General features: G+C 39.0%; 2 protein-coding genes across 2 annotated transcripts in view; one reads left to right on the forward strand and one right to left on the reverse strand.

The window, feature by feature from the left end:
• Positions 1-14,215, forward strand: part of ppih (peptidylprolyl isomerase H (cyclophilin H)) — a 199,262-nt gene that overhangs the window by 22,656 nt on the left and 162,391 nt on the right. The gene's annotated exons all lie outside the window — the stretch shown is intronic.
• Positions 576-13,418, reverse strand: arhgef16 (Rho guanine nucleotide exchange factor (GEF) 16). The gene is made up of 14 exons (XM_053316988.1): positions 12,850-13,418; positions 12,117-12,168; positions 11,012-11,175; positions 10,626-10,682; positions 8,275-8,435; positions 6,739-6,891; positions 6,523-6,652; positions 5,774-5,848; positions 5,579-5,671; positions 5,296-5,447; positions 3,984-4,166; positions 3,123-3,193; positions 864-965; positions 576-778 (listed from the first exon to the last, which is right to left on the reverse strand). The coding sequence occupies exons 1-14, from the start codon at positions 13,405-13,407 to the stop codon at positions 639-641; spliced, it is 2,091 nt and encodes a 696-aa protein (XP_053172963.1). The 5' UTR covers positions 13,408-13,418; the 3' UTR covers positions 576-638.

Here is a 14,215-nt window from a genome sequence, read left to right on the forward strand (position 1 = left end):
ATACCATCTTTTTCCAAAACTTAATTCTGTGGCCAAAAACTTATTTGTACACTAAGATAAGTACAGTCTCTTTAATTGACATTAACACACAATAAAACAAGATTTAGATTCAAGTTCTTTCTTGAGGTGAAGTGATACGACTTAAGCAAAGTATAGGAAACATACTTGGATGTATTTTGCATGCAACTGTTTAAAATGTATATAGGCAAAAGAATGACATTTTATAGATTTAGAGATGTAGATTTTAAATAGTCATACACTGAATCTAAAGTATTTACTATATCAAGTAAATTTACATTCACACCAAGGAAATTACAGCAAGTGCTGTACATGTTGAGTAAAAATTCCTACAGTAGTAACTCAAGTTAAAAAAAAAAAAAGAAGTAGTCTGACAGACCGACATGAAATTTGAACCCTGGCTGTATTCAGAATAGAGACCACTGGGGCACCAGGACGCCATTAATTGCCATTAGAGACTTTAATATCCTGTTTAGTCTCTCAGTCTCTTGGTAATGGACTTCTGGGACACTGTTACCGTAATTCATGCAGTTCCTGTGTTCAGCATTTGATTCATCAATGACCGTCTTAGACACTGAACACTGTTTTGTACACCTGATAGTTTAGACACTGAGAAGCACTCATACATTTGTCTCCTTACGCAGGCGCTTCATGCGCTGCATGTTGTTCTCCATGGCAGTGCGGTTGGTGATCTCTGTGGCACAGCTGGAAGGAAACCAGCCCCTTTCTCCATCTCGCATCCTCTCCCCGAAGCACCAGTCTAGGAAGAGTAGAAAAGGCAGTGACACAAGGTTGTGGGTTTGATAGTGTATTACAGGTAACAATGGAGACAAACAAAGCCTCACCCTCTTCTTGCTGAAAAACAATGACGAGCTCAGCCTGCTGTAGCCCCAGCTGATCTGGTTCCTTTGGCATGTATGCTTTGGTGGCCTCATACTGTGGCAGACCTGAAACATATTCCCATAACGCGATGTAGTTTATAGAATCCCAGCACTTTTAATGTTGGATATGACATTTTTCTGAATTTTACCATCAATGAAAAACTAAGAACCATGTATTATAAAAACACATTGTGTGCCCAGTGTTGGGACATCTAGAACACATTACTTACTGGGGTGTGTCATTTTCCCTGGTAAGGCACACCCTTTGATAACAATATTCAATATTGAACATTGAACATTAAACATGGATACACTCTTAACAATAGCACAAGCAAGTGCTGTATGTGTAATGGTTTTGTTTTAAATACAGTATAACACTAACAAGGTCTCACAAGGATGTTTATTTGTATTAACATGATCAATCATTATTTAAATGTTTGGCATTTGAGCCCATTGGACATTATGACCTAACATTCAGGGATGCATGTTTTGAGATTTTCTTCTACTAATTTTGTTGTATTTGGAGTAAAAAGGCACCGAAGTATCAGCAAAGTGATACTTCTGTGAATTGCTGAGTAGCTAGAGTAGTTGAATTGCAGAGTAGCTAGATCTCTCAGTAGACTGACAAGACTGAATGAAGTGGATGTTTTCAAGGATATTAGATGATTAATGAATGTTCGTCACAAATGTCTTAAAAAACGGTCACTGAGTGTAACAGCTCTGTTTCAGCAAAGGAATGAGCTGTTTCAAGTTAAATTACCTTAAGACAGTGATGCCTATTATCATATATCACCAACACAACACACGTGTACAGATGATCAAGATATTTGAGGATTTTTTTAGTAGTTTTTGTCATTTCAACTGTGTTGCTTCTTTTCTTTCCTTTCACTGGATTCAAAACAGCAAGATTCACTACAGTAGCGCCCTTGGATGGCCGTACAGAGCGGTGCGACAGTGACACTCAGTGGCAGATTGGGGCAACTGCTTTTTTTTTTTTTTAATGAGAGAGCGAAATCACAATTCTGTATTTTTTATTCCTCACTTGCTCTGGTAATATAAACATGTTTCCCATGCAAATATAGTCAATAAATCCCATGTGAATTGAGCACTCAACTGATAGAGATTGTCCAGGATTGTGCACAGATTTTTTCTTTTCCATAAAATTACCTTGTATGTTAAAATTGCTGTGATATATTTAATCCCAAACATAAAAGACACGGTTAAGGCATAACCTATTCTCTTCAGGACATAAATTGCTTCATAAATAAATGTGTTTCAAAACATTATATTGAACATTTAAAATGATTGGCAACTTTTTAAAGACTAAATTAACCATATATTGGTATATTTTTTATAATATCTCTACTCATTACAAAGATCTTGATCTAAAATATTGTATAAAGCCTTTAAGAGTCAGTTAACTTAAGATATATTTCTAATGAACAAATGTTATATATAGCATATTTAAATGTATTTTTTTAAGTACTTCATACAAGACAAGAGGGTGGCGTTCATTAACACTAGCGGGTAACTTTGTTAGCACTGTGCATTAACAGTCTATGGTTAACTGTGATAATGCTGATGCTAATTTTCACAAACAAAAATCAGGTTTAAAACTATTTAAACAAAATGAACTTACCAGAAAAACTGAATAAATTGCTCTTTAGAAGATCTTTTAGTTCAACCAAATGCTGAATAAGACTTTTTAGGTGACCAAAATATTACAATTAACTTTCATGAACTGAAAACATACTGAACTAGTTATGGCAAAGTTATGGTAGTTACCTAGTTACGTCATGTTTACATTACCAAACCAATGTTGTTGCAGTGGTAGCAAATTTTCAGTCACAACGTAGCCATGCCCCAAAGCATACCCTTCTTTATCATACAATTTAAATGAAATGGGGCCATAATTTACAAAAAAGGAACATCATGCTGTATTGAAGACCTGAAACTAGTATTTACTCAGGTAATAAATCAAGTGATAAGTGGGTAATTTCCCATAGGTTTTAGCTTTTTGGAACCAATAATTAAATGTAAATATCTGTACTCTGTGCAGCACACTGTATTGCCAAACTGCTCAAAAGCTTCCATGGTAAGATAACTAATTTGTCATTAGTTCCCACTTTTAAAGAATTCCAGTACACATTGAAACTCAGAGTCAACTCAAAGTAAATGTAAAAGAATGCTTGCACCCTTGGTAAATAAAGCACCATAACTTACCATCTTTACATGTGATGACTCCCGCCTCCTTGTGCTCTTTGAGAGCAACTATCCAACGAGCCCGGTCCACCCTTAGCAATGGAGACAAATAAGCATAATTGAACTCCAAACCCAGTGTCATCTACATGTGATAAAATGTTTCTTATGAATGAACTGCATAGAAGAATTTCAGGACAGTATTCAAGCTTCTGTCAGCAGAGGGAGCCAGACACAAAATATTTGGTTCCTAGTTCACACATGTGAATTTAATTTTGTCCAAGATCCCTTCCAGAGATAAAGATTTTCTGTTTGCAATGATGTGTGCCTGATAGTTAGTTTTTTGTTGTTGTTGTTTTTTAGAAAAAGAATAATTATCATGTTAAAATTCTTAAAATGGCATCTCCTCCATCTCACTTTTTAAAACTAAAAAAAAACCCGATAAATATGTTAATACATTAATTTCAAATGTTTAACTATTGGACACAATATTTTTTCCACACTGTAGAGTTCATTCACAGTGTTTGTGCACGGGAGACTTCATGTTTTCACATTGCACTTGTGTAAGTATTATATATTAATATTGGACGAGGATTGTCTTGAAAGTTAGTGGGGATGTTACAAATCTCTGCTCTGATCATGAATCTGATTTTTGGTGAGTGGCAAACAAGAACAAAGAAAAATATATTTTTGGCATATATACATGGTATATATACATATATACATATATGTACACACACATCTGAATTTAAAATCAGATGTTCAGCTGCAGTAATTGTTACAAATGTCCATCATGTGTCGCTGTTTAATACTTAAATGCAGTGTTTTGAGATGTTAATTTTGACTTTGGATAATATCTTAACCACTGAAGTACAGCAGCAGTACCTGGACTCTGCCACCAGGCAGGTCTGCTCCGGTCTCCCCTCACTGTTCTTGCTCATCAGCAGTCTGAAAGACAGGTAGGAGCTGTTCTTGGCAGGCGGAGACATCCGTCCCTCTGCATCGACTGGGACCTCCACATCCACATTCTCCAGAGTGGCGTAGTCCATCACCACAAAGCTCTCCTCACTGGCCAAACAAACATTTTATTTCACTGATGCTTTAATGTGCAGTATATTTGTTATGTGACAGACAGATCATGTCCTCTGGTCCCAACATGAGGCAACATTCAAAGAAATGTGATTTTTAGTGACTTATTTTACACGTTGTTGTGTGGCTACAATTTACACACACACACACACACACACACACACACACACACACACACACACACACACACACACACACACACACACACACACACACACACACACACACACACACACACACACACACACACACACACACACACACACACACACACACACACACACACACAGTTAATAGGATTTCCTAGATCACCTGAGGACTGGGTCACAGTGTTGACTTTACAACCCTGAAAATGACTTCAGTGTTGTGGGCAACTCCCTTCTCTGAGATGACATTGTTTTGTTTCTCCCTAACTCAAAACAGAAAGCTATACTCTGTTGAGCTGACATGCTGAATGCAAGATTGAAGAATCCCAAGTATGCATGCACCACATCCATGCTCTCTCCCTGCTCAGTCCCCTTCCTCTCTTCTCTGTTTCTCATGTTCCCTGCTGGCCTGCAGCTGGACCTGCTCAGTGTCCACATGAGTCTCAAGGAAATAACCACAAGAAAAACTGGTTCAGACATTTGTTTTCTGTAGCTAGGTTCATTTTTATTCTAAAAAGTAATTTTAGTAGTAATGTAGAGGCTGTAAATGTAATGTTAAGAGGCTTTAAAAAGAATACTCAATCAATTCAGCTTTGCATTCCTATAACATTGTTGGATTCACAAAAGGCAGTTTAAAAAGGATCAAAATCAATGCAGAGAACCAGCCTACATTAGCCATAATGCAACTCAACTCGATTAAGTTAACAGCACCGATCTGGTCCAGATTCACATATATTATGTAAGTAGGAGCTAATGTAGCCTTGAGCTACATAAGCTGTTTATTTTATTTATTTGTTTGTTTGATATCACAATGTAATTTATCAGACCTCACAGAGCTCTCTTTAGAGCTACAAATCACTTTATAGAACTGTTTTTCCTCCACACAATCTTACACAAACAATAAGGTTGTGTTGTACTCAAATTAAATTGAGTAAAACACAGGAAAACAAGCTCCCACTGACCTCTTCTTCTTGGTGATGATCAGTACGTCATTGAAGAGAAATAGGTAGTAGCTCCTGTGGCTGAAAGCCCTCCAGATGCTGAGCTCTTCAGTGCAGACAGCCAGCTCGCCACGCTTCATCAGCCAACGCGAAGATGACACCAGTGGAAATGGCTGTGAGGAAAAAAGAGTCATTACTCCAGGTTAGCAAACTGGATGTTTTTATTACTACACAATGGAAATCAGTCCTGTTGCATTATATTTCTTGCTGTTTTTATCCACATCCATAGCCAACATGCTCTTACCTTGATTTTACCAAAGTCCATCTGTTTCTGGATGGTATACATCTGCTCTGTCCTCTCCATACGCCTTGCTCCATCATTGCAGCTAGTGACCAACTGTTGAGATAAAAATAACAATAATAATAATCAAAACCTTAAAATGTGGGGATAAGGAAATAGAGATACAGTACACAGCTGAGTTGTTCTGAGCATCTCGACCTTGCTGATGGCGTGCAGTGCCCAAACAGCAGCAAAGTACTCTGCCGTCTTGTCTGGAGTTTTCTGGCAAATTGTCTGAAAACAGAAAACAAAGGCATCAAACTCTCTAAGGTTGCTTATTCCTGTAAGCAAGACAATCTTCTGAATCTTCCTAAACTATTAATGACTAATTGCCTGTTATTTCTTGTGAATCTGTATAAACAGTACATGCATTGTCATAGTCATGACTAAGAACCCAAAGTCCCTTTTTTGTTTTAGTTAGTTTAAATAGATTTTGTTTATGTTCATTAACATTTTTATGACTTTTTTAATCAAATAAAAGTTACATAAATAATACTTAAGTACTTAACAGACTGATAAAATTGAAGAACACAGAGATAATGTGACAAATGCATACCTAAAATTAGAGTTAAAGCCAAAAAATGACCTTTATGGTATAACTACTAACTAAACTTGAGGAATATAGATAAAGTAGCTCTCAACTCGCAGGCCATAAAACAACATAGGGTTGATCAGGTCATTTAAAGTTGTCATGGGTGTATGTAATAATGTTTACAATCTCTTAGGAAATATGCTTCTATGTGTTCTACAATCAACTCAAAAATCCCTTGAAAGACAAAGGAAATTTACTTATTTAGAATAGTTTCTCATTCTCAAAGTGTACACCTACCAAAAGCTTTTTTGACTAGATACTGTTTCACTTTTGGGTTTGAGAGCTGTTCAAAAAGGAAAATAAAGGTTCAACTGACATCCAGCAGCAGTGGCAGTCTGGTGACTCGCTGCATGGGAAGGATGAGAAAAGAGATCATAGGGAGGCCTCCACATTCACTGCTTCCTTCAATTTGCTTCAGGGTCTCTTTGAACGCAGTATTACTTGTCCTGTTAGATGGGAAAAAAGGGAAGTTTAGCTAATCTCACCTTTTAATGCATAAAGTCAACACTTTGCAGTTGGTTCTGCTACTCACAGCAGCTTCTGCAGCGTCCTCTGCTGGAAGGTCTCGTTCGAGCAGTAGACAATGTAGGGCTCAAAGTGGTGGGCAGCGTGTTTCTGAACAATATCACTAATATCCCGAATTACTGGGTTGTCATAGTGACGACGTTCAAGGTCCTCAAAAAACCTGAAAATGCAGAGAAGGAGAAGGGGAAGTTAGTAATGAAAGGAAAGGACCTGAGCTGGATACACACACAGCTGTGTGAGGATCATCATCATATTAGTACAGTCAAGCCCGAAATTATTCATACCCCTTTTGGACATGCCACTTTTTGTTCAAATGTAAATAAAAGCTGACTGAAATATTTTTTTTACCACAATGATGCCTTTTGTACATCGTCTTTTTATCTTCTTGGAGACGCCTGTGTCACTTCCGGTCAAAAAACAACTTGCTGGTTGAATAAAAGTAACTTTAAGTCAAAATTTGCCAGGGGTATGAATAATTTCGGGCTTGACTGTATGTGATAAGGACATGAATGGATAGATACATTTGCAGTCTTATGTCCTGATGAATCTGTTATAGCAATCTATAATGAACTAGAGACTTTATCCTGATATCAGTGGGTCACAGTTAAAAAGACTCAAATTGGGCTTGTTACTTTTAAACATTTAGCTGCCTTTTCCATTTAACTAAACAATGTCAGTCTCAGAACAATCCAGAAAATACACAGATCCTGATCATTTCAGGCTCACAATATACTAAATGAAATGAAACTTTATTTCATTGCTGAAATCCAGATAATTCCATCTAACCACAAGTTTTGTAAATGCTTTACACTAGTGGCTTTGCAAACATATGATAAATGACTTTCAGCCACACCCCTGCAAAGTGCCATTTTTACAAAAAGAAGTAAAATGACACCAACAGCCCAACCCAGAAAGCAACAACAGACACACATTCACACACAGATACTTCATAACAGATAAACATGTCAGCAGCTTGTGAAAAACATCTAATTCCTTCTAGGTTCACAGATCCTGTTTTACTAGCAAAAATAAGGATCAAACAAAGAGGGAGTGTTCTTTTCCTGCTAAATCTGTTGTCATTCAAATATTCATTGAAGTAGCCAGCAATGCAGATAGCAACACAGAATGGTCTCAATCCCATTATCATTTTAAAGTTTGGGAATACCACTCGTAGCAGCTAGGCAGCAGAACCAGTTTGGCTTGCGTGTTTTAACATGTTGATAGGGCCTACAGGATACTGAAGACAAGCTGAGAGCACACAGTCTCCTTCAAACTGTAAAATCCACCAATTTTCCACTTGAGGCCGTGTCTCAGTGGTAATAAATGTAAATGTGTGACAAAAAAAGCCACACAATGTGCAGGCCCATTTAAAATCTTAAAGTTCAGTAGACATGCAGATAAGCAGCCATTACACTGCTTCACACACTGATAGCATCATCAGATTCTTTTTTTCTACAAGGTAGCAAAACACCCCCTGACATTTTCCCCCGCCCTCTCACACACATGCACACATAAGCAATGACTATGAGAGTGTTGAGCCCACCGTTTGCTGACTTGTTGAATGACAGAGATGTTGGAGAAGAGGTGATGGTGCTCTGTGGCCGTCATCGTTTTCCTCAGAGCTTCACTGCTCTGGAAGTGACGTACCAGGATTCCCAGGCTGTGCAGGTAGGAATGCTCCGAGGTCATGATTTCAAAGATGGCCTGTCAAATGACCACACATGCCCAAATAAAAATGCATTTGTAAGATATACTCGAATTTTAGCTATTCCTAAAAAAAAGGTCAAAACCATCATGTGATTCTCTTGCTGTTAGAAGCTTGATGATTTTCACTTTGTGTAAATGAACAAAGCAAAGCAGTAGCTGGGTTCTTCAAAATCAACAAAGTTGAAAACTTATGCCCCTTACACAAAATAATACATCTGTTTTAGCTGAAATGCATTCAGGTCTACTAAGGCTGCTGTTGGTGGAGATATGTGTCTATCTGCTTTCCTCCTTGGCAAACATCTCCTTGCATGTTCAATATTGGTTCAGAGTGGTGAATCTTTAGACTGAGTAACACCACTGATGTTTACTGACATTTTCAGCTGACAGATTCAGCAAAAACGTATCCATGAGTATGAGAAAAGTATATACCAGCAGACAGCAAGACAGATCCAGACAGCATCAGACACAACAGCAGCGACTGATTTGTATTAGTAATCAAGGTTTTTACTGTATTACAGGGTTGAGCTGAACACTGCTGTTTGTGATGAGGATCTTACAGTAGGTGAGCGATCACGTGGTAATGACACACCTTCCACACACTACTTCCTGTGAAGTAGCTCAGAAAGGACCAAAGGGCATTAGCTGAATTAAATCAAGAACACTACTTCATGAAAATCTCAGGAAGAAATCTCTTTGGTGCTCAAATCTTATTACTTCACAAACTTCCCACAAATGCTTTCATATCCCTTAACAGTAGTATTAAAGCTGCTATGGATAGCTGTAGATCTGGATCAAGCTTCAGCACTGTAACAACAGAGTGAGGCAAGCAGCTGTGCAGCAGACGGACTGAGCTTGATTACACAGGCAGGGTGTGGCTTTATTCAGGGGCTGTATTGCACACAGAGTGGACCTTTGGTATTGACACAACATCTACTGTCAGACTGCTATTGAAAACACAACAAAAAGGGAAAATCCACCATCAGATCCTCTTACAATCTTTAGATGGTATCAATCTGGGGTTGCTTTTGAGGAGGAAAAATGTAATTGGCTTTGCTGCTATAGCCACATTAACTTTATCAACCTTTGCTTCTGTTCAGTGTGTTCCTACATTTCCTAGGAAGTCTACCCAAACTGCCAGACAATGTTGGCAGGTGTGGGATAAAAATCAAGATTTTAGAGTGACACCATTTTCCACACAAACTTCAGTTCACTTGTCACAAGGAGCACTGGTAAAATCAGTTTCATGTTTTTTGAAAGAAGTGGATACTTAGGAGACAGGGAGGGTCCAAGGAAAGATTCTTTTGAGTTGCACAATGGGAAATATAAAGATCCAGTGTTTTTGGTGCTTTATTAATGGGTGTTTTCACACTTGCCTTATTTAGTTTGGTTGAATTGAACCCTAGAGCCTTTACCCCCTTGTTGCAGTTGGTTTGGGCAGGTGTGGACATAGCAATCACACTCGAGTGCAGACCAAAACAACTGGATCTTGCTGAAGAGGTGGTCTCAGTCTGGTCACAAACAAACTCTGCAAGTAAGTAGCAACTCATCCACTGATTTGGACCAAAGCAGATGAACTACAGCTGTGAAAACACCATAATATGGACTAAAAGTCAAGGTATTTCAACCTCTGCTGCATCGGTTTTGACCGTGATTTTTTTCTATTGTGAGTCCCCCAAAATTTATGGAATCACAATATTAAATCACTGGATAAAAACTATTAATGGTTACTGATACAGATTATTATTTCAGTAACTGTGTTTAATATAACCGTGGGCTGTGGCTGTTTTCCTCTCCATCTCAGTTGCAGAAAGAACTGAACAACACTGCTGAACTTGTTTTCATCACAAAAGAGAAAATGCTATTTTAAAAATTGTAGAGCAGCTCAGTTTTCTGAAACTGCATATTTTTTGTTGAAATGGCATGGTCTAGTCAATGCCCCTAACTCAAAAAGCAACATGTCTTATGGTTGCAAGATCTGAAAAATGTTCTGTGACTGAGCTGCTTGAGAGCTGTCCTGCAGGTATCTTACACTAAAGCAAAGCACTGTAAATTTCCAGCGTTTTTTCTTTTTGATGGTTAAATTTGACTCAACCTGCTCTGACATTTCCGTAGGCATACTTGGCAGTGATGTACAGTAACACACACACACACACGCACACGCACACGCACACGCACACGCACGCTTACCTCTTGTCTCTTTCTCTCTTGAGGTGTGATCATTGTCAGGATACCTGTATCTTTCACCTTTGTCATAGATACAAAAAGAAAGTAATGTTAAGTTCTCACATGCAGCTGCATATTTAAGATGTGTGTGTTAAAAATGATAAAAATTAAATGTTAACGCCTGAAGCCTGTCAGATACAGTAGATCCCACAAGGGGTCAATAGTCCCACAAGGGGTCACAGAGTGTGGGAGCTTATGCAGCGGCAACTGGAAGCTTTTATAGTACACCATTTTAGGAACATGCTCTTACGTTGAAACAATAACAATATTGTATCAGATTACATACACAATGGCAGTTAATGCATTTTTCTTGAATCCTAACTGAATTAAGTTATTAAGAAGTAATTTACCTGTGGCAGCTGGCTCCAGGTGAGCTGTACTGGCCTATAGCTCTTCACGATAATGCCCTGGTCCTCAACAGGTGGCTCCACCACCACAAAGTCATCCAGCAACTCATCCTGGTTGGTAGAGTGTAGCCCTCGCTCACGTATCTCCTGGTAGAGGCACGGTGTAGCTGAGGATCAAATCCACAACAATAATGAAACATCCTGACATTGTCAATTCAGCCGTCTCAGCTTGTGATATAGTTTTGCACTTTAGATTCAGCCACATGTTTACATCACTGTGAGACAATGTTTCATGACCCTAGAGCAAGGAAATACTAATAAAAGTAGGCAGAAAGTCACAGGTATCGTGGTAGCAGAGGTGATGTCAGTCAACATAACAACATGCCACTGTGACAACTAAAGCATGGGAGTTGGAAATGCTTATGTTTGGAATAAAGCTGATAGTGAACTTGATTCAAATGCAGGTTTCTGTCTGAAGCATTTCATTACTGGAATGATACAGAGACCATAAAGTGACTGAAAGATCACAGTCTTAAATGTACAGGTGAACTATGATTATAATATGATGTTTATATTACATGAGTGCTCTTACATTTTAGAGAATAGATAAAAACATACATCATGGCCCAGAAAGAGTCAGTGTCAGTGTTAATTTCAGTTAAAAAGATTAATTTTAGTGACTCTTTGCTGTTGTGAGCAGTTGGCCCAGTGAGTGTACTCTCTTCAGCAAACCTTTCCTATATCCACATAACAATAACTGAAAAAATAGTTTAAAAAAACAACAAAATATTTAAAACTGGAGAAGTGGCAATGATGGTACAGGAAATAAAATTTTATATTCAAGACTCAACATTTTGACATTCAACTGGGAGTGTTCAGAGTGAGTGATTTCCTGTTTAGCCTTCTGCTGTTGCCTCAGGGGATCTGATCTTTTCAAAGATAGGCAAAACAGCATACACAGATCAATTCAAGTGTTCTGTGAACATTATTCAACAACAAGAAACTCCTCCACAAGCCTATAAAAAAGGGTAATTGTTATTTTTATAATTATTTGTAGTCCTGTGGTCACATTTAGAGAAGTGGAACGAGTGACACATAATGAACATACCATCTTTAAAGGATCCACGCTGGTTCCGGTTCCTTCTTCTTCCTAGGGTTCGCTAGAGGGGACATAGCACAGAAGCCTGAGTTTATCAATATGGAATGCATTTGACTAGAATACTATGTTTTTATATTATACCCTTTTTACTCTTGATAGGTCTTCCTCTCTTCAGCACTGCTTCTTTTGTCAGTACAGGTTACATTTTTTTAAGTATAGCCTGGTAAAACTCATATGAGGACTTCCTCAACACTGGTCTGGAAGATAGGAAACAGTTGTGGAAACATACCATCATCCCTATGACTAAAGGAGAGTTTGACAGAGGTCACAGCCAACGCTAACGGCTATGCTGGCTGTGACCTTTGAGGCTATAAGAGGAACAAAATGTATCATCTCAGCTCTATTTTCATTTAAGGAATATAACTGGCAAAATCAACACTTGCATACAAACGGTTGGATATAATACACTTCAAACTGACAGAAGCCTTGAAATCTAATATGAAAAAACAGGTTTTACAAGACTGAAACTAAGTTTTGAAGGCTGACATAATGTTTTGACAGGTTGAAAAAAAAGTTTTCATGACATGATTCATCCCAAAATATTCAGCCAGATAAATTGTTTTTTTTTTTTTAAATGGCTGTTTCTGATATACTAAAAACCCAATTGTTACACTATTTTCAATTATTCATCTGCTTCTAGTACAATATTATGCTTTGAATTCCACCCGGTCAGGATATGTACCTTGCGTCCAGGACTGCGAGCTGGACTAGGACTGGTTGCTCTGTCTTCTTTGACAGGTTTCAGTGTTGACATAGTCCCTTGTCCCTTTGCCATAGCTTCAATATCCAGGCTGGTCACAGCTGCTCTATATGACTTGTTCCTGCGGTTCCTCCTCAAAGCAAAGCCATCTCCATCACTGTCATAATCCTCCCAGGTCACATCCGGCCCCTGAGTTGAGTGACGGCTTCGGGTCCCACTACTGGAGTTCTCCAGTCCCAATGGGAATGTCACCACTGTGGTGTGGTGCCGGTGTTTAGGCCGGCTGCCCACAGCTAAATTCTTAGGTATGAGCTGATGGGTGCCAACCTTTAACGCGGCTGCGCTGTGGGTGCTCAAAAGCACCTGCTTGTCTACTACATCCTCGTGGGGCACAGATGTTTCAGTTTGCGGTGTGGGGGAGCTCTGTGACTGGCAGCACTCATCACCTGGCTCAGATATATGGAGTTCTGTGGAGAATTGGCTCTCCAGAATTAGAGGAGCCTGGTCCCCCATAGAGCTATCTGACTGGGTATGGGACATGGCGTCCTCCTTCCGTTACCTCGGCCCGGTCCACTGACCTCTTCAGCACCGTCCACTGATCTCTTCAGCACCTACAAACATCGAAGGAGGCTAAAGAGGAGTGACAAAGGAGAACAAAATTATAGCATGCAAAACAGGAGACAGAAGTTCAAACCCCCAACGTGTACAAACTAGCACCTTAAATGGAGACCAGAGAAAAACAGCAGGGGTATTAAATGACTCTTGTCTGGATGACCCTCAAATACCACCAGTGACCTACAGTGGGGCTCCAAGATCCATTCCCATCACAAAACTGAGCCTTACCCGTGATCCAATTCCCCTGAGCAGCCAGTTGTGTCAGCCCTCAAACTAATATCAAGGCATTCAACCCGTGACTCACTGCTCACTCCTACACTGCACTTGCCTACACAAAAGCACATACTGGGAGACCTGCTCCAGCAAATCTGTGCGCCACAGAAAAAACAAGTACAACAACAAAATCACACGCATTAATACTCTTAACCTGCCGCGTGCACACAGTAGCCTCACAATTGTAAACATTGCCTATTACAGTGACAATATTACAATGACATGTCAGGCAGTAAGAAATTAGTTTAATTGAGGTTTTAAAATGCATTCTATTATAAGGCTTTAATGTAAAACAACTTAATCGCTTATTTGACTATTTTCATTCCCAGTAACAGTCTGAGTCCCCAATTACTCCGCTGCCTTAAAGACGGATTAGGGTGGGAGAAAGAAAAAATGTCTGCCTCACATTCCCATGGTCCATAACAGCGAGGTGACACGCAGCTCAGCAAACACAAGACAC

Source organism: Scomber japonicus, chromosome 4 (genome assembly GCF_027409825.1).
Source record: "Scomber japonicus isolate fScoJap1 chromosome 4, fScoJap1.pri, whole genome shotgun sequence".
Taxonomy (NCBI): domain Eukaryota; kingdom Metazoa; phylum Chordata; class Actinopteri; order Scombriformes; family Scombridae; genus Scomber; species Scomber japonicus.

What these genes read in the sequence shown, in the direction of transcription:
- arhgef16 (XM_053316988.1), bottom strand. Translation starts at nt 13,407, where the DNA reads ATGTCCCATACCCAGTCAGATAGCTCTATGGGGGACCAGGCTCCTCTA. An exon ending in AAGAGAGAAAGAGACAAGAG is followed by an intron (nt 8,436 to 10,625) that starts GTAAGCGTGCGT and finishes GTCATTTGACAG; the next exon opens with GCCATCTTTGAAATCATGAC. An exon ending in TGCCTGGTGGCAGAGTCCAG is followed by an intron (nt 3,194 to 3,983) that starts GTACTGCTGCTG and finishes TCCATTGCTAAG; the next exon opens with GGTGGACCGGGCTCGTTGGA.